This window comes from Oncorhynchus mykiss, chromosome 27 (genome assembly GCF_013265735.2).
Source record: "Oncorhynchus mykiss isolate Arlee chromosome 27, USDA_OmykA_1.1, whole genome shotgun sequence".
Taxonomy (NCBI): domain Eukaryota; kingdom Metazoa; phylum Chordata; class Actinopteri; order Salmoniformes; family Salmonidae; genus Oncorhynchus; species Oncorhynchus mykiss.
Genome location: NC_048591.1, coordinates 20,811,764 through 20,833,024, shown reverse-complemented (window position 1 = coordinate 20,833,024; position 21,261 = coordinate 20,811,764). Strand labels below are relative to the sequence as shown.

At 41.6% G+C, this 21,261-nt stretch overlaps 1 protein-coding gene across 1 annotated transcript; it reads left to right on the top strand.

Moving 5' to 3' along the window:
- Nucleotides 1–3,788: 3,788 nt before the first annotated feature.
- Nucleotides 3,789–15,940, top strand: ca4b (carbonic anhydrase IV b). Its single transcript, XM_021587959.2, has 8 exons — nucleotides 3,789–3,978; nucleotides 4,601–4,645; nucleotides 6,631–6,795; nucleotides 7,061–7,206; nucleotides 7,375–7,467; nucleotides 7,565–7,631; nucleotides 15,027–15,190; nucleotides 15,278–15,940. Exons 1-8 carry the CDS (start codon nucleotides 3,924–3,926, stop codon nucleotides 15,455–15,457), a joined length of 915 nt encoding a protein of 304 aa, XP_021443634.1. The 5' UTR covers nucleotides 3,789–3,923; the 3' UTR covers nucleotides 15,458–15,940.
- The last annotated feature ends 5,321 nt before the right edge of the window (nucleotides 15,941–21,261 follow it).

Here is a 21,261-nt window from a genome sequence, read left to right as displayed (position 1 = left end):
TTACACTTTATATACTGTACATCACAGAAGACGGAAATATAACAAAACCATTTCAGATAGAAACACCAGATTTTCTCTGGGGAAAAATTAAATGTGTTAATGAATTATGAAATCATGAAAAACCATGACAAATTCCACCCATGAGGCCACTAGAGGGTGCTTTGGTAATTGGAGAGTAAGAGTAAGGAACTTGACAAAAAAAAGTATTTTCTTAGTATTTCATTACTTAAGAATGTTTCCTAAAAACAAACATGGTTATATTTCAGTTGAATTTTAGTAATGTTCTAGGAACTTTCTCCAAATGGTTTGGCACTGGGAATATTCTCAAATAGTTCAGAGAATATTACGAGTGTCAAGGTTGTGCGCTACTGGTGTAGTCAGGTGCAGGAGAGAAGAGAGTTGTGATCAGGCGCACACTTTATTTGGCAGAAGCAACAACAGACGGACGCAACTGCGTCAAACAAACCTCCAGCCAAAGGCAAAAGTAAAAAGCTAGACAAAGTCACAAGGATGCAAATTGTTTAACAGTTAAACACGCCAGGAGTTGAACATGGTACCCGGAGAAAAAAGAGCCTGGTGCGTCACTCAAAACACGTAACAAAAACAATTCCACACAAAGACATGGGGGAACAGAGGGAATATATACAGTGGGGCAAAAAAGTATTTAGTCAGCCACCAATTGTGCAAGTTCTCCCACTTAAAAAGATGAGAGAGGCCTGTAATTTTCATCATGGGTACACTTCAACTATGACAGACAAAATGAGGGAAAAAATCCAGAAAATCACATTGTAGGATTTTTTATGAATTTATTTGCAAATTAAGGTGGAAAATAAGTATTTGGTCAATAACAAAAGTATATCTCAATACTTTGTTATATACCCTTTGTTGGCAATGACAGAGGTCAAAAGTTTTCTGCAAGGTTTTCACACACTGTTGCTGGTATTTTGGCCCATTCCTCCATGCAGATCTCCTCTAGAGCAGTGATGTTTTGGGGCTGTTGCTGGGCAACACAGACTTTCAACTCCCTCCAAAGATTTTCTATGGGGTTGAGATCTGGAGACTGGCTAGGCCACTCCAGGACCTTGAAATGCTTCTTACGAAGCCACTCCTTCGTTGCCCGGGCGGTGTGTTTGGGATCATTGTCATGCTGAAAGACCCAGCCACGTTTCATCTTCAATGCCCTTGCTGATGGAAGGAGGTTTTCACTCAAAATCTCCCGATACATGGCCCCATTCATTCTTTCCTTTACACGGATCAGTCGCCCTGGTCCCTTTGAAGAAAAACAGCCCCAAAGCATGATGTTTCCACCCCCGTGCTTCACAGTAGGTATGGTGTTCTTTGGATGCAACTCAGCATTCTTTGTCCTCCGAACACGACGAGTTGAGTTTTTAACCAAAAAGTTATATTTCGGTTTCATCTGACCATATGACATTCTCCCAATCTTCTTCTGGATCATCCAAATGCTCTCTAGCAAACTTCAGACGGGCCTGGACATGTACTGGCTTAAGCAGGGGGACACGTCTGGCACTGCAGGATTTGAGTCCCTGGCGGCGTAGTGTGTTACTGATGGTAGGCTTGTTACTTTGGTCCCAGCTCTCTGCAGGTCATTCACTAGGTCCCCTCGTGTGGTTCCGGGATTTTTGCTCACCATTCTTGTGATCATTTTGACCCCACGGGGTGAGATCTTGTGTGGAGCCCCAGATCGAGGGAGATTATCAGTAGTCTTGTATGTCTTCCATTTCCTAATAATTGCTCCAACAGTTGATTTCTTCAAACCAAGCTGCTTACCTATTGCAGATTCAGTCTTCCCAGCCTGGTGCAGGTCTACAATTTTGTTTCTGGTGTCCTTTGAAAGCTCTTTGGTCTTGGCCATAGTGGAGTCTGGAGTGTGACTGTTTGAGGTTGTGGACAGGTGTCTTTTATACTGATAACAAGTTCAAACATGTGCCATTTATACAGGTAACGAGTGGAGGACAGAGGTGCCTCTTAAAGAAGACGTTACAGGTCTGTGAGAGCCAGAAATCTTGCTTGTTTGTAGGTGACCAAATACTTATTTTCCACCATAATTTGCAAATAAATTCCTTAAAAATCCTACAATGTGATTTTCTGGATTTTTTTTTTCATTTTGTCTTTCATAGTTGAAGTGTACCTATGATGAAAATTGCAGGCCTCTCTCATCTTTTTAAGTGGGAGAACTTGCACAATTGGTGGCTGACTAAATACTTTTTTGCGATTAGTGTGATTAGGGAATGTAAACCAGGTGTGCGAAGAAACAAGACAAAACACATGAAACAATGAAAAGTGACCTCCGAACGCCACCCGAACAAGGAGAGTGTCACGTTCTGACCTTAGTTCTTTTATTATGTCTTTGTTTCAGTATGGTCAGGGCGTGAGTTGGGTGGGTTGTCTATGTTCGTTTTTCTATAATTTGGGATTTCTGTGTTCGGCCTAGTATGGTTCTCAATCAGAGGCAGCTGTCAATCGTTGTCCCTGATTGAGAATCATACTTAAGTAGCCTGGTTTCACTTTTGAGTTGTGGGTGTTTATTTTCCGTGTTAGTGTCTGTGCCACACGGGACTGTTTCGGTTTGATTTACTTCATGTTTATTGTTTTGTTCAGTGTTCGTTATTCATTAAAAAACCTGAACACTTACCACGCTGCGTTTTGGTCCTCCGATCCTTCATACTACTCCTCTTCGTCAGAGGAGCCGACTTCGGCGGAAGTCGTGACAAAGAGCAATGTTTGTCTTTGTGAATTTTGCTACTTCAGCATAACATTTCCAGGTTTCTACATAGATCTATTTAAAGTCATGTTCTCAAATTGTTCCGAGGACGTTAAGAAAACCACAAGAAAACTTTAGTAATGTTCAGAGAACAGTCTAAGAATGTTATTTAAAAACATATACATTCCGTTCTCAGCATCAACAAAACTCTCTCTATCCTCTATCTTTTTAAGTGTGTTCAGGTTTGTTGGCCATGCCCACTAATTGGCTACACCTGATCTTAATGCTTGTTTCCTTTGAAACTGGATCTGTTTGAATAGACTAAAATAAACAGATTTGTATGCATAAAAAAACATGGCATGCCAGCTCCATCCTGATGGTGAAGTGGACTAATTACATGGATAGAGAACAGAAGACTATAGGTTTGAAACTCACTGATGCCGTGTCACAAAAAAAGAAGTGTTTGCATTATTAATGCCGAAGGAAATACATTTCCATGTGTCTTATCTGTGCTTGGAGTTTTTAAAAGAAGTTAACAAAAAATGAGCTAGCAATGTTTAAAGTCTTACTGAAACATTCAGTGAAAGTTTTAAGGAAGTTCTTGAAAACACCCTAAATAACCTATAATATCCATTTTCAGAGCGTTAATAAAACCACCCAGAGTAAAACATTCTCAGAACCTCCCTGCAACCAAAAATAAACGTTCCCAGAACAGGCAGTGTTCACTTCTATTCTATCAGTCAGGTAACTTATGGCTTCGTTCCCAGAACCAACAGGAAACCAAAAACCTATGTTCCCACAACTTCCAAGGAAACAAACGTACTACTGTTTATTTATCGTGTGAGAGTACACCACATCTCAAATCATAAATGATATGCCAACTATCTAATCAGAGTAGTTCTGAGGAAATAGCCTACAAAGAGTATCTCACTAATGTATTCAATAGTTTTGACTCATATCTGTCTATAAATCACTCTTGACTGGAGTATATGACATTTATTAACGAATTCCCGACAATGTATAGATAACAAATTATAAGGGAACAGCCCTATGTAAATACATTTTATCAACAGGTATGGATACAACCTAGTGGGAGGAGTTGCCTTTTCTATTGGAACTTGTATGAACCAGGTGCTCTGCTTATTGACATTATTTGGAACATAACTTTATCTGTTTGACCCAACCAAAAACACGAATCACAATGAATTTACTTATTTCATTTTTCTTTGCCACCATTGTGAATATTCAAGGGGCAGGTGAGTGTGTTCATTTATTTATTCAACCCTAGTAACTAACATGGGCTGAAACTTGATCTATGTGTTCTTGCATTGGGTATACAATGTTTAGGAAGCTACTCTGAAAATGTAGTTAGCTAAGTTATAAAGCTAAATATATTACAAACTACAGTAAACGCTTGGTACTTTGGAATTCCACAACAAATATCATATAAATGCATTAATAAATAGTCATTTTGGCTGAAATAAAACAAAGAACTGATGTAACTCACAGTAGCAGATCAATCAGATAGCAAAATGTTCAGTGTGTATGAAATATAAATGGTCAATTATAGAGACTTGATCAGCCCAACTGCCTGCTTATTGTAAGGAAATATCCAATGTTTTTGTCAAAGCTTACCCCACTATGTGGTGATGAAACTACTGAATTAGATACATGATTTTGAAATTCAACTACCACTGTCTCAGAGAATGAAATGTTCTGAATATACATTTCTATCACATGTGGCAAGTTAACCTTTCTAATGCTATCTGTCAAAAGCAGATATGGGTGTTCCTTTATAACTGTCTGTATCTGATTGACAAAGGTTAACCTTAACAGTGAACTTTGCCACACATCTTTGTCCTTAAATCCCTTCTCTAGATTGGTGCTACCAGTCCCAGGTTACATGCGGTGGCAACTGCACAGGTAAAACATATACAGTACATATGTGACAGTATAGATTGCCTCTGTGTTGTATTTTAATTAGCGAACAGGTGTCCAGAGGATCAGGGTTGGTCTAATGATGCTTTATTTTCTGATAAAGAAACAAACATCCCTCAATTAAATGTTGTGCTGCCCTTATGCACCAACTCTTCTGTAAAGTATAAATTAACAGCAGGGGAAATGAATAGCCATGCTAGCCCAATGACGACATGTGCAGAGAAAACTACAATAACGCAAATCAAATCAATTCAAATCAAATGTTATTGGTCACATACACATGGTTATCAGATGTTAATGCGAGTGTAGCGAAATGCTTGTGCTTCTAGTTCCAACAGTGCAGTAATATCTAACAAGTAATCAAAAAAACAACAACTAATACACACATATATAAAGGGATGGAATAAGAATATGCACATATAAATATACGGATGAGCAATGACCAAGCGGCATAGGCAAGATGCAATAGATGGTATAAAATACAGTGTATACATATGAGATGAGTATGTAAGATATGTAAACATTATTAAAGTGTCATTATTAAAATTACCAGTGATCCATTTATTAAAGTGGCCAATGATTTTGAGTCTGTATGTAGGCAGCAGCCTCTCTGTGTTAGTGATGGTTAAACAGTCTGATGGCCTTGAGATAAAAGCTGTTTTTCAGTCTCTCGGTCCCAGCTTTGATGCACCTGTACTGACCTCACCTTGTGCATGGTAGTGGGGTGAACAGGCAGTGGCTCGGGTGGTTGTTGTCCTTGATGATTTTTTTGACCTTCCTGCGACATTGGGTGCTATAGGTTTCCTGGAGGGCAGGTAGTTTGCCCCCAGTGACACGTTGTGCAGACCTCACCACCCTCTGGAGAGCCTTACCATTGTGGGCAGTGCAGTTGCCATACCAGGCGGTGATACAGCCAGACAGGATGCTCTCAATTGTGCATCCGTAAAAGTTTATGAGGGTTTTAGGTGACATGGAAGTTAGAGTAGCAGTGATCCAGTGAATTGCCCGCACGAGTGCTACAATCAATACGCTGGTAGAATTTAGGTAGACTTGTTCTCATATTTGCTTTGTTAAAATCCCCAGATACAATAAATGCAGCCTCAGGATATATGGTTTCCAGTTTGCATAGAGTCCAGCGAAGTTCCTTGAGGGCTGTCATGGTATCGGCTTGAGGGGGATATACACGGCTGTGACAATCATCAACGAGAATTCTCTTGGGAGATAATATTGTCGCCACTTGATTGTAAGGAATTCTAGGTCAGGTGAACAAATGGACTTGAGTTCCTGTATGTTGTTACGATTACACATGAGTCGTTAATCATGAAGCATACACCCCCACTAACTAGTTAGCATGTACAGCATTCACAAATCAACAGATACAAATCACAATATACTGGTAGAAGACCATAATATTACAATGTCAGTGACTATATACACTCAATATCTGTGTTTTAACATAATGGATTGACAAGGATTTTCATGGGACAATTTTACTTGAACCTTTTCCACATACAGTAGAAATGGAAGAGGTAAGGGAGGGCAGGGAATGTTTATGAGGGAGAATACAGAAGGAGAAGGAAGTGTGAGACATTAAAAAGGGAACTTACATCATGAAAATGAATGTACACTAATATCAGGCATGGGAACTACTACAATTTTGTGTAATTATAAAACATGAAATTCAACACTTGTTGCACATATATTTGCTAAAATACCCATGGGAGTCAAAGTTCTTTAAACATTTTTATTTAACTAGGCAAGTCAGTTAAGAACAAATTCTTATTTTCAATGACAGCCTAGGAACAGTGGGTTAACTGCCTTGTTCAGGGGCAAAACAACAGATTTTTACCTTGTCATTGTGGATTTGATTTCGCAACCTTCCAGTTACTAGTCCAACACTCTAACCACTAGGCTATCTGCCACCCCAAATCAAACATAACTAATGTTCTGTCTCAATATTCGCTGAGAAGGACCTGATGGTTGGGCAACGGTTGCTGGGACATGTGACGGAAGAGCCCAGTCTCCAATTAACATTGTGACGAGAAGAACCCTACCAGACGGACGCCTTACACCATTCACATTCACTGGGTACCAAGAGGCCTTCCACGGTTTCATCACAAACAATGGTCACACTGGTAAGTTGCTATATAGATGCTGCATTACATTTACAGTACAATGTACCCTACTAATGATACACCATGCTGATGTACTGTATTGTAGTTGTATTGAACATGAATAGCAAGGCCTATTCACCATTTTAATGCCTTGATATTTCACAGATTTGATATAAACTCAAAGCTCCATAACATAGACTGAACAATACAATAGTACAGTACATGCAAGGTCCATGGACTCCACATATCTGCTCTTACATGGACTAAAGCTTTCATGTCTCTGCAGTTCAAGTGGACCTGCCTGCCACAGCGAAGGTTCAGGGTGGAGATCTGGCGGTGCCATACAAGGCAGTACAGCTCCACCTGCACTGGGGCAAGGATGGAGGCCCTGGATCAGAGCACACTATTGATGGAGAACGATATCCCATGGAGGTTTGATGACCAAAAGAAAGGAAACATTCACAATACATTTTCATGCTCTTGATTTGTGTTTATTGCATTGTTTTTACTGTCATTTGGGTACAGCATGTGTGCAGTAATTACACAGCAATCACATTTACATACACTATGAGTGTTCACATTTTATTTATTTGTCCTCAGCTGCATATTGTTAATATAAAAGAGGAATACAACTCTTTGGCTGAAGCTCTGAAAGACACTGCAGGGGTTGGAGTTCTTGGATTCTTTTATGAGGTATTAACTATGAGATTATCCATGAGATGTACAACTGTAATATTTTTATTTGGGTTGTTAGGACATTTGATTGATGATACTTATCTTATATTTTCAGGAATCAAGAAGCTCCAACAAAAAATATGACGCCATTGTAAATGCTCTGAACACTATCAAACATCCCAGTAAGTCACATAATCCCATAAACAACAGCCATTGTTATTTATTATTTTATGGGATGGAACCAGGTAGATAATACTCCAGGATCAGGATTATACAAGGATAGGCCTATGGGAAAGTGCCCATAGTTTCCAGTCACATTGGCATAAGTGCCAAGAGTCTAAAGTACAACTTGCATTTTTCAAAGATTGCAAAAGTTTAATTGCCTCATGTACAAGATACAGCAGGTGTAAAATAGTACAGTTAAATATGTAACTTCTTTAGGATCGGTCGGTCCCTGCGGGACGGTTGAGCTAACATAGGCTAATGCGATTAGCATGAGGTTATAAGTAACAAGAAAATGTCCTAGGACATAGCCATATCTGATATTGACAGGAAGCTTAAATTCGTGTTAATCTAACTGCACTGTCCAATTTACAGTAGCTATTACAGTGAAATAATTCCATGCTATTGTTTGAGGAGAGTGCACAGTTTTGAACATGAAAACTTATTAATAAACAAATTAGGCACATTTGGGCATTCTTGATACAAAAGTTGGAACAGAAATACAATGGTTCATTGGATCAGTCTGAAACGTTGCACATACATTGATGCCGTCTAGTGGCCAAAATCTAAATTGCACCTGGACTGGAATAATACATTATGGCCTTTCTCATTTCAAAAATGATTGTACCAAAGAAATACAAAGGAACAGTTGTTTTTTTCTTTGTATTATCTTTTACCAGATCTATTGTGTTATATTCTCCTACATTCCTTTCACATTTCCACAAACTTCAAAGTGTTTACTTTCAAATGGTACCAATAATATGCATATCCTTGCTTCAGGGCCTGAGCTACAGACAGTTAGTTTTGGGTATGTCATTTTAGGCAAAATTTGAAAAGGGGCCAACCTGTTGATCCTACTTGAGACGCAGACGTCTCAACTAGGCACCTGGAAATGCAAATGCGCTACGCTAAATGCTAAATGTACTTGTTAAAACTCAAACGTTCATTAAAACACACATGCAGGGTATTGAATTAAAGCTACACTCGTTGTGAATCTAGCCAACAAGTCAGATTTTTAAAATGCTTTTCGGCGAAAGCATGAGAAGCTATTATCTGATAGCATGCAACACCCCAATATACCTGAAGGGGACGTAAACAAAATAATTAGCGTAGCCGGCGCTACACAAAACGCAGAAATAAAATATAAAACATTCATAACCTTTGATGATATTCTTTGTTGGCACTCCTATATGTTCCATAAACATCACAATTGGGTCTTTTTCTCGATTAAATCCGTCCATGTATGCCCAAAATATCCATTTGTATAGCCTGTCTGGTTCAGGAAAAAAGCTCTCTTCCAACACGCAACGTCATTTTTTAAAATTATATAAGTTGCCTATATTCTTTGACAAAACACTTCAACCTACTTTTGAAACCCAACTTTAGGTATTTGTAAACGTTAATAAGTGATCAAATTGATCACTGGGCGATCTGTATTCAATAGCGGCTACTCAAGAAAACAATGTCCCTTTTTCTCTCTTCCAAAATCGATTGCTGTAGGCTGGATGGAATGAAGGATCTATTTGTCATGACACAAAGGATTTTTGTCAATGAAAATGACGTTTTTGGCTACATCGTGTGGAAGCTGTAGGAATTGCAATCTCCGCCCTATTTAATTTGGTGCCCCTTAAACAATACATGCAAGTGGCGCATGGATATTTTTTTCAGTTTTCAGTGACCAGTTTTTCTTGCGCTTTTCGATGAAACACAAGCTCTGTTATAGTCACAGCCGTGATTTAACCAGTTTTAGAAACTTCAGAGTGTTTTCTATCCACACATACTAATCATATGCATATACTATATTCCTGGCATGTGTAGCAGGACGCTGAAATGTTGCGCGATTTTTAACAGAATGTTCGAAAAAGGAGGGGGTAGACTTAACTTAAGAGTTAACTTGCAAGCTCTTTCCCAACAGTGCAATAACGGTAATATACAGTTTCTTCAGAAAGTGACTCGGGCCGGGTCGGGTGTGGCTGGGCTGGGCTGTGGAGGACGTACTGCTCTCGACCTTCACCTCTCCCGAGTCCGTACAGGAGTTTCAGCGATGAGACAAGACTAACAATCAATTGGATACCACGAAAATGGGGAAAAATGTTGTTGTCAAAGTGAAATTATGTTTTTAGAAATGTGTACAAATTAATTAAAAATTAAAAGATTAAATATCATGAGTCAACAACTATTCAACCCCTTTGTTAAGGCAAGCCTAAATAAATTCAGGAGTAAAAATTATCTTAACAAGTCACATAATAAGTTGCAATAAAGCAATAATAGTGTTTACATTTTTTTATGACTATCTAATCTTTTTATGACTACATCATCTCTGTAGTAATTTTTTTATGACTACATCAAATCAAATTTGATTTGTCACATACACATGGTTAGCAGATGTTAATGCAAGTGTAGCGAAATGCTTGTGCCTCTATTTCCGACCATGCAGTAATCTAACCTAACAATTTCACAACAACTACCTTATACACACAAGTGTAAAGGAATGAATAAGAATATGTACATACAAATATATGAATGAGTGATGGCCAAACGGCATAGGGAAGATGCAGTAGATGGTATAGAGTACAGTGTATATACACTGCTCAAAAAAATAAAGGGAACACTAAAAAAACACATCCTAGATCTGAATGAATGAAATATTATTATTAAATACTTTTTTCTTTACATAGTTGAATGTGCTGACAACAAAATCACACAAAAAGTATCAATGGAAATCAAATTTATCAACCCATGGAGGTCTGGATTTGGAGTCACACTCAAAATTAAAGTGGAAAACCACACTACAGGCTGATCCAACTTTGATGTCATGTCCTTAAAATGAGGCTCAGTAGTGTGTCTGGCCTCCACGTGCCTGTATGACCTCCCTACAACGCCTGGGCATACTCCTGATGAGGATGGTCTCCTGAGAGATCTCCTCCCAGACCTTGACTAAAGCATCCGCCAACTCCTGGACAGTCTGTGGTGCAACGTGGCGTTGGTGGATGGAGCGAGACATGATGTCCCAGATGTGCTCAATTGGATTCAGGTCTGGGGAACGGGCGGGCCAGTCCATAGCAGCAATGCCTTCCTCTTGCAGGAACTGCTGACACACTCCAGCCACATGAGGTCTAGCATTGTCTTGCATTAGGAGGAACCCAGGGCCAACCGCACCAGCATATGGTCTCACAAGGGGTCTGAGGATCTCATCTCGGTACCTAATGGCAGTCAGGCTACCTCTGGCAAGCACATGGAGGGCTGTGCGGCACCCCAAAGAAATGCCACCCCACACCATGACTGACCCACCGCCAAACCGGTCATGCTGGAGGATGTTGCAGGCAGCAGAACGTTCTCCACGGCGTCTCCAGACTGTCACGTCTGTCACATGTGCTCAGTGTGAACCTGCTTTCATCTGTGAAGAGCACAGGGCGCCAGTGGCGAATTTGCCAATCTTGGTGTTCTCTGGCAAATGAAAAACGTCCTGCACGGTGTTGGGCTGTAAGCACAACCCCCACCTGTGGACGTCGGGCCCTCATACCACCCTCATGGAGTCTGTTTCTGACCGTTTGAGCAGACACATGCACATTTGTGGCCTGCTGGATGTCATTTTGCAGTGCTCTGGCAGTGCTCCTCCTGCTACTCCTTGCACAAAGGCGGAAGTAGCGGTCCTGCTGCTGGGTTGTTGCCCTCCTACGGCCTCCTCCACGTCTCCTGATGTACTGGCCTGTCTCCTGGTAGCGTCTCCATGCTCTGGACACTACGCTGACAGACACAGCAAACCTTCTTGCCACAGCTCGCATTGATGTTCCATCCTGGATGAGCTGCACTACCTGAGCCACTTGTGTGGGTTGTAGACTCCGTCTCATGCTACCACTAGAGTGAAAGCACCGCCAGCATTCAAAAGTGACCAAAACATCAGCCAGGAAGCATAGGAACTGAGAAGATGTCTGTGGTCCCCACCTGCAGAACCACTCCTTTATTGGGGGTGTCTTGCTAATTGCCTATAATTTCCACCTGCTGTCTATTCAATTTGCACAACAGCATGTGAAATTTATTGTCAATCGGTGTTGCTTCCTAAGTGGACAGTTTGATTTCACAGAAGTGTGATTGACTTGGAGTTACATTGTGTTGTTTAAGTGTTCCCTTTATTTTTTTGAGCAGTGTACATATGAGATGAGTAATGTAGGATATGTCAACATTATATAAAGTGCCATTGTTTAAAGTGGCTGGTGATACCTCATACATACAATTATCTGTAAGGTCTCTCAGTCCAGCAGTGAATTACAAACACAGATTCAACTCTATTGGTAGATGGGTAAAAAAAGCAAACATTGAATATCCCTTTGAGCATGGTGAAGTTTTTAATTACACTTTGGATGGGGTATCCATACACCCAGTCACTACAAAGATACACCCGTCCTTCCTAACTCATTTGCCGGAGAGGAAGGAAATCGCTCAGGTGACTTTAAAACAGTTACAGCATTTAATGTGTCAACACAATTATAGATAGTCCACAATACTAACCTAATTGACAGAGTGAATTCGCTTTTTGCCCTAAATACAAAGTGTTATGTTTGGGGAAAATCCAACACAACACATTACTGTGTACCCCTCTTCATATTTTCAAGCATATTTTCATGTTATGCGTATGCTTTAAATCATTAAGAACTAGGGAGTTTTTCAGGATAAGAAAGAAATGGAATGGAACTAAGCACAGGCAAAATCCTTGAGGAAAATCTGGTTCCGTCTGTTTTCCACCAGATTAATTCATCTTTCAGCATGAGAATAACCTTAAACACAAGGCCAAATCTACACTGGAGTTTCTTACCAAGAAGACAGTGAATGTTCCTGAGTGGCCGAGTTACAGTTTTGACTTAAATCTACTTGAAAATCTATGGCAAGACCTGAAAATGTTGCAAAATCCATTTGTGGAAAGCTCTTAGAGGCTTACCCAGAAAGACACAGATATAATCGCTGCCAAAGGTACTTCTACTAAGTATTGGCTCAGGGGTGTGAATACTTATCTAAATAAGATATTTATGTACTTCATTTTCAATAAATGTACAAACATTATAGGGTAATGGGTGTAGATGCGTAAAAAAAAAAATAGATAATTGTATCCGTAACACATGAAAATGTGGAATAAGTCAAGAGGTATGAATACTTTCTGAATGCACTATAGACGAAAAGAAACACACGTGAAATACGAGAAAATAAAAAAATTGAAACATGAGAATGCAGTTATATACAGGTCAGTGCCAGTACCATTAATACAATGTGCAGGGGTACTGGAGTGATTGGGATCGGTATGAACATGAAAATGGGGTAAAAGTGACTAGTAGCAGGATAAATTGCAATCTTAATAATAATCATAATAATCAATAAAGCAGCAGTGAACGGTAATAGTAATCACTATGGCAGCTATGTGGTGTGTGCATTGTGATGTGTGTGTGTGTGTGTGAGTGTACAGATAAAGGATTTTAATTTGAGCCAGCCTACTACAGTAGGAAAATAATCCTGCAGCAACAGGAAATGTGAATTATATGGATTATAATTTACAGACAATTTTGTAGGGGTTGATACATTTTTTGTAAGGGGAAATCAAGTCTGAAATGTCAAAGTGGAAATGTGAGAGTTTCCTTTTGCGAATGTGGAGACCAATTTCTAACATGTATGGACCACTGATGTATAAAATAACCAAGACCTTAATCACGCAGCTGACCAATTTCCGCAATATTTTAGTTCTGGGTTTAACAAGTTTAACCAAGAAGAAGTGACTGGCTGCAATCCACACTTTGGTTTTGGTATAAAAGTCACTGCCTAGAAACTCATATGTTAGCATTTTTAGACTAAAAACATTATTTTACCTAGCATAACACTATCACAACAGGGTGACTGTTTTGGAATAAAATTGTAAGTATATTCTCTTAAACATCCACTGTATTGTGTGCTTATTGTTAAACCATTGATATGTGCTAGTGGTCATTTTGAGACCTTAAGGAGCATGTTCATCTTTTTGTGAGAAATGATACCGGTCACTCAAAACCAGGGGTTGCAACCGGTTCAGAGAACAGAAATGAAAACCGAAAAATAACTAAATGTTAAGAGAAACGGAAACAGAACCAGGAACGAAAGGGATCTCTAGTGTTACAGAACATAACTGTTATTTTCAAATCTTGAGAACGAGTTAATAACATTCTTTTTAGTTCCAAAAATATTCCTAATTTCTAGTATGTAATTCTGTATAATTAGAATGTTAGTATAGCCTAAACATGTTCAAATTCAAGTCATGATGCTCAGCGTTTCAAGCCAAGCAGCATGTCGCTCTCTCCCAACCCGTGAAATTTCAGTCGGATCTTGCGCCTGCACTTATCTGACCAATCAAACATGTAAACAACTCTTACCTCTTGGGCTCCCGAGTGGCGCAGTGGTCTAAGACACTGCATCTCCATGTAAGAGGTGTCACTACAGTCCCTGGTTTGAATCCAGGCTGAATCACATCTGGCTGTGATTTAGAGACCCATAGGTTGTCTCGGTTTGGCTGGGACAGGCCATCATTGTAAATAAGAATTAGTTCTTAGCTGATTTGCCTAGTTAAATAAAAATACCTGTTCCACAGCAAGCTGCTCAGGTGGCACTAATTGGAGGAGTAATTTAACGAGCTAAATGTAATTTCACAAATGATTTCACAGTTTAAGAAATGAACAAAAAGGAACTATATCAGCTGTTACTTTTTTGGGGTTCAAACCACTTTAGGACTTTTAGGACTATTTTCTGGTCAGAACACTAGAACAAAACACATAGGGGTTCTGCTCGGAACAGAATCATTGAAAAAGTATTTCGGTTCCAGCCCCTGATCAAAACATTTATAAAGTATTTATTAAGTATAAATATCCCACACTTTAGATGAGTCCACGCAAAAATACTTAACTAGTGACTAGTAAATGGTTTATAAGGACCTACTGCATATTAAACATCTTACAAATGATCTTATGAATCATTATTAAATAGGTTACTAACTTTTACAAATGTGGGTGTAAATGATGAATAAAATATTTAATAATCCATTATAAATGCTTTAATACGTGGAGTTATTATAAAGTGCTCTCCAAGTGCAAGTGGTCAAATTAAGATCCTACATCTGTATGTGTGTGGCGTCAGTAGTGAGTGTGTGAGCGTGGGTGCATGAGTGCGTGTACATGTGGGTATGTGTGAATGAGAAGAGTGTCAGTGTAGGTGTATGTGCCTGAGTGGTAGACCTGTGGTTGAGCATGGAGAGAGAGCAGGTAGTCATTGGGGAAAGTCGGGTGGCTGGAATCCTTGGCAACTGTATATTTATTTTCCATTGTATTTATTGTGTCCAACTTTAGGCTCAAACACTACCCTTAGTGAAGTGTCCCTGGACATGCTCATCCCCTCTCGGAGTAAGATGACCAGCTACTTCCGCTACAATGGCTCTCTCACCACACCCGCCTGTGTAGAATCTGTCGTCTGGACAATGTTTGAAAATACCATTTCTCTCAGCAGGCAACAGGTGCTTTATGGATTCACCTTTGACATTATACTGTACCTCACCTATGTCACCTTTATACTTGATCTACTTCATCTTTGTGTCTTACAGCTTGCTGCATTTTCTCAGCTTCAGTTTGCTGATGGAAAGCCTATGGTGGGAACCTATCGCCCAGTCCAGCTATTGAATGGTCGCCAGGTGTATCGCTCTGGAAGTCAAGTTGTCTTAGTCAGCACTCTGCTACTCATCACCTCTGTGATATCAGCCATTGGACTCCCACTGCCCAACTAAATACCAGGATCTTTTGGATTTGGGTGTCAGTGAATTAGAGAGTGCCTGATATTGCCAAAATCTCAAATGCTTATATTTTGCTTTGCTATGCAGATGTTCTCTTTCAAGTTGACTTTACTTGCCAAATTATATTTGATACAGTTTATTCAAGGGGGTAATGTGTTTAAGGACACAGCATAAATAATGCACCAAGACATTTTATAATGTTATTGTTATGTATAAAACAATACTTGAGAGGGCATTGATCCAAGCATTGTTATGACGCTCTTATTACCTTCTTCATATCATTATTGTTAATATTTAGTTAACCTCATAAACTTCCTGTTGTTATTGAACAGTCAATGTCATTATGTGACCTGTGCTTTCCACAGAACCAGCAACACAACTGGTGAGAATCAGTATCACAGCACTGGAACTCTGATCTATATTGTCCGGTAACAAACCACATCCATGTATTTTTTATATAAATAAAATCTAATTGTATTGGTCACATACATATGATTAGCAGATGTTATTGTGGGTGTAGCGAAATGCTTGTGCTGCTAGCTCTGACAGTGCAGTAATATCTAAAAAGTAATATCTAACAAATTACACAACATATACCCAATACACACAAGTCTAAGTAGGAATTAAGACTATATACATATAGACGAGGGATGTCAGAGCGGAATGGACTGTAGAATAGTATAGAGATGAGTAATGCAAAATACAGTATGTAAACATTATCAAGTGAATGAGATACTGTAGAATAGTATGGAAAAATAATTTACACATGAGATGAGTAATGCCAGATATGTAAACATTAAGTGGCTAAGATACCGTAGAATAGTATAGAATACAGCATATCCATAAGAGAAGAATAATGCAAGATATGTAAACATTATTAAGTGACTAAGATACCGTAGAATAGTATAGAATACAGCATATACATATGAGATGAGTAATGCCAGATATGTAAATATTATTAAAGTGACTAGTGCTCCATCATTAAAGTGGCCAGTGATTTCTAGTCTATGCCTATAGGCAGCAGCCTCTAATGTGCTAGTGATGGCTGTTTAACAGTCAGATGGCCTTGGGGCGGCAGGTAGCCTAGTGGTTAGAGCATTGGACTAGCAACCAGAAGGTTGCAAGATTGAATCCCCGAGCTGACAAGCTAAAAATCTGCCGTTCTGCTCCTGAACAAGGCAATTAACCCACTGTTCCTAGGCCATCATTGAAAATAAGAATTAGTTCTTAACTGACTTGCCTAGTAAAATAAAAATAGAAGCTGTTTTTTAGTCTCTCGGTCCCAGCTATAAGGTGTACCAATTCAGGTAAAGCTATAAAGCTAACAACATATTGTTTTTTCTTCACTTTATTCACACTAACTAAGAACAGTGGCGCAGCGGTTTAAGTCACTGCATCTCAGTGCAAGAGGCGTCACTACAGTCACTAGTTTGAATCCAGGCTGTATCACATCCGGCTGTGATTGGGAGTCTCATAGGGCGGCGCCCAATTGGCCCAGCGTTGTCCGAGTTTGGCCGTCATTGTAAATAAGAATTTGTTTTTAACTGGCTTGCCTATTTAAAGAAAGGTAAATACAAATGAAAAAGAATAAGAAAAAAAGGCTATTTTGATTTATTCTTATGTAATTTCTTCAACAGTCCACCAAGTGGCAGTAATGGGTATCAGAGCACACCTGCCATTCCTCTCTGCATCCTTTTTGACCACTACACTGCACAAAGCAATGCAAGATGTACAACTCCTACTTTCTTATTTCCACCCAAAAGCAGTTGTCGTCGCACCCCCCCCCCCCGCCCACACACTTCACGGATTATTGATACAATAGAAATGGCTGCAATGGCAGATTCAGCGGTTTCCATAGGGGTCTGTTGTCGGTCGTTTCTCTTGTGGTCATATAACCATGTGTTTTAACTGAATATATAATTTCCACTCTGTAGACTTTAGACTTCCCATAGCCAGGTCAGGTTAGTCAGGACACCCCACACCTAACAATGTCACACTAGTCTAATCAGGGATAATTCAATCAATCCCTAGTCAACAACCTGTGGATAATAGCCACTGATTCCATTTAGGGCACTTCTTGTTTAGATACAGGTAGGCTACACTATCCATTTCACCTTAAGTAATCCCATGTTAAAAAGAAATAGCACTGCAGTGAGTTGAACCAGGGGAATAATCTACCACCTACTCAATCATGTTTGGCTATTGCTGTAGGCAGTGGCAATTTTAGCATGTAAATCTTGGTGGGGCAAAAAAAATAAAATGGTATGCATGCCAGCAAAGCCACTACACATCACAACACTAAACAATGCATTAATTTCACTATAACGGTGACAAACGGTGCCCACAAACTGTCCGGGCCTACATAAAGCTGTCCTAACAGCAGTCCTAATACATTACCACTGTTACACCTGGCTATCAGTGCAGCCTTGTCTGGCAGCGAAACAGTTCATTCAGCCTAATTTACTGCCTTTTAAAAAAACATATCTGATATGGCTGACTTGCTTAAACAAATGTGGTTTCTAATGACAATTGAGATGTACAAACTATGTCATAAGGGGACAACAAGCGGATAAGAGGCCATTTGTAACTTAGATTAAGATGTTAATGAGCGAGCTAGGACGAACGTAGTCAATATAACTATTTGTTTTGCGAATTGAGAACATCGGCTGTTCTTATGGTGTTCTCACAGTACACCAAGTCAGGATAAATAAATGGGGCATATAAGCAGACATTGAAAGCTCTTAAAATTACTGTTGTGCCTCGTCTCTTACAAAAGCTTTCCAGAACATGCAAATACTGTTACTTTTATACTGTTCAACATACCTTGTGTCAATTGAAGCTTATCCTCAATACTGACAAAACTAAACTAATGGTGTTTTCCATTGCAATAAATAGACCTCTGAAACGTTCACCTATTACTACATGTCAGGGCAAGGAGATTGAGGCTGTAACTTCATATAAATATCTTGGAATTTTAATTGATGACGGCCTCTCTTTTAAATTGCATATTCAACAACTTACAAAAGAAATTGAAGCTGAAATTGGGATTTTATTTTAGGAATAAGACCTATTTTCTTTTGAAGCCAGAAGGAGGCTAGTATCAGCTACATTTATGCCTTTACTAGACTATGGGGATATTTTGTATATGAATGCTTCTGCTTGTAACAGCCGTTGTTGGTGGAAGAAGGTGAGGACCAAGGTGCAGCGTGGTATGTGTCCACATTTATTAGAATGAACACGGAAATAACAAAAATAACAAAGAGAAACGACCGACAACAGTTCTGGCTGGTGCAGACACACAACAGAAAACAGGCTCCCTAAATATGGTTCTCAATCAGGGACAACGATTGACAGCTGCCTCTGATTGAGAACCATACCAGGCCAGACACAGAAATAGCAAATCATAGAAAAACTAACATAGACAACTCACCCAACTCACGCCCTGACCATACTAAAACAAAGACATAACAAAACAACTAAGGTCAGAACGTGACAGTACCCCCTCCAAAGGTGCGGACTTCGGCTGCAAAACCTGAACCTATTGGGGAGGGTCTGGGTGGGTGTCTGTCCGCGGTAACAGCTCTGGCGCGGGACGTGGACCCTACTCCACCAAAGTCTTTGTCCGCCTCCTCAACCGCCTCCGTGGCCTCTATTGAGCGGCGACCCTCGCCGCCGACTTCGGACTGCGGACTCTAGCAATGGGTCCCGAATGGACAGGAGATTCCGGGCAGCACCGGACAGGCGGGAGACTCTGGCAGCGCCGGAGTGAAGGACAACTCCGGCAGCACCGGAGTGACGGGCGATTCCGGCGGCTCCTTGTTGACGGACGGCTCTGGCGGCTCCTGGCTGACGGACGGCTCTGGCGGCTCCTGGCTGACGGACGGCTATGGCGGCTCCTGACTGACGAGAGGCTCTGGCGGCTCCTGACTGACAGGCAACTCTGGCGGCTCCGGACAGACGGGCAACTCTGGCAACACCGGACAGACGGGCAACTCTGGCAGCACCGGACAGACGGGCGACTCCGGACAGCTCCGGACAGACGGGCGACTCCGGGCAGCTCAGGACAGACGGGCGACTCCGGGCAGCTCAGGACAGACGGGAGACTCCGGGCAGCTCAGGACAGACGGGAGACTCCGGGCAGTTCAGGACAGACGGGAGACTCCGGGCAGCTCAGGACAGACGGGAGACTCCGGGCAGCTCAGGACAGACGGGAGACTCCGGGCAGCTCAGGACAGACGGGAGACTCCGGGCAGCTCAGGACAGACGGGAGACTCCGGGCAGCTCAGGACAGACGGGAGACTCCGGGCAGCTCAGGACAGACGGGAGACTCCGGGCAGCTCAGGACTTACGGGAGACTCCGGGCAGCTCAGGACAGACGGGAGACTCCGGGCAGCTCAGGACAGACGGGAGACTCCGGGCAGCTCAGGACAGACGGGAGACTCCGGGCAGCTCAGGACAGACAGGAGACTCTGGCAGCTCAGGACAGACGGGAGACTCTGGCAGCTCAGGACAGACGGGAGACTCTGGCAGCTCAGGACAGACGGGAGACTCTGGCAGCGCTGAACAGGCAGGAGCATCTGTAGGGAGGAGACGGAGAGACAGCCTGGTGCGGGGGGCTGCCACCGGAGGGCTGGTGCGTGGAGGCGGCACCGGATAGACCGGACCGTGGAGGCGCACTGCAGGTCTCGAGCACCGAGCCTGCCCAACCCTACCTGGCTGAATGCTCCCCGTAGCCAGGCCAGTGGGGCGAGGTGGAATAGCCCGCACTGGGTTGCGCTGGCGAACCGGGGACACCATGCGTAGGGCTGGTGCCATGTACCCCGGGCCGAGGAGACGCACTGGAGACCAGATGCGCTGAGCCGGCTTCATGGCACCTGGCTCGATGCCCAACCTAGCCCGGGCCGATACGAGGCGCTGCTATGTACCGCACCGGGCTATGCCTGCTCACCGGGGACACCGTGTGCCTCATGGCATAACACGGTGCCTGCCCGGTCCACCTTTCTCCACGGTAAGCACGGGGAGTTGGATCAGGTCTCCTACCTGACTTAGCCACACTCCCTGTGCGCCTCCCCCAAATACATTTTTGGGGCTGCCTCTCGGGCTTCCTTGACCACCGTGCCAACTCCATTCTCCGGTATCCCTCCTCACACATTGTTCCAGAGAATCCCAGGCGGGCTCCGGCACTCTCCCTGGGTCGACCGACCACCACTCTATTTCGTCCCATGTTGTAAACTCCTCCAGATAGCGCTGCTCCTTACCACGCTGCTTGGTCCTTTGGTGGTGGGTGATTCTGTAACGGCCGTTGTTGGTGGAAGAAGGTGAGGACCAAGGTGCAGCGTGGTATGTATCCACGTTTATTAGAATGAACACGGAAATAACAAAAATAACAAAGAGAAACGACCGACAACAGTTCTGGCTGGTGTAGACACACAACAGAAAACAGGCTCCCTAAATATGGTTCTCAATCAGGGACAATGATTGACAGCTGAAATAGCAAATCATAGAAAAACTAACATAGACAACTCACCCAACTCACGCCCTGACCATACTAAAACAAAGACGTAACAAAAGAACTAAGGTCAGAACGTGACACCGCTCAGTGTTTGAGATCAATTGACACTCTTTACCATGGCACTTTGAGATTTATTTTAAACAGCAAAACCCTTACGCACCACTGCACTTTGTATACCAGGGTTGGTTGGCCTTCTCTAGTCACTCGTAGGCTCAGTCACTGGCATACTTTTATTTACAAAGCCAATTTGGGTTTACTACCTTTTTATTTGTGCATTTTTATTGTT

What these genes read in the sequence shown, in the direction of transcription:
- ca4b (XM_021587959.2), top strand. Translation starts at nt 3,924, where the DNA reads ATGAATTTACTTATTTCATTTTTCTTTGCCACCATTGTGAATATTCAA. An exon ending in GAACACTATCAAACATCCCA is followed by an intron (nt 7,632 to 15,026) that starts GTAAGTCACATA and finishes GTCCAACTTTAG; the next exon opens with GCTCAAACACTACCCTTAGT. An exon ending in TTTCTCTCAGCAGGCAACAG is followed by an intron (nt 15,191 to 15,277) that starts GTGCTTTATGGA and finishes TGTGTCTTACAG; the next exon opens with CTTGCTGCATTTTCTCAGCT.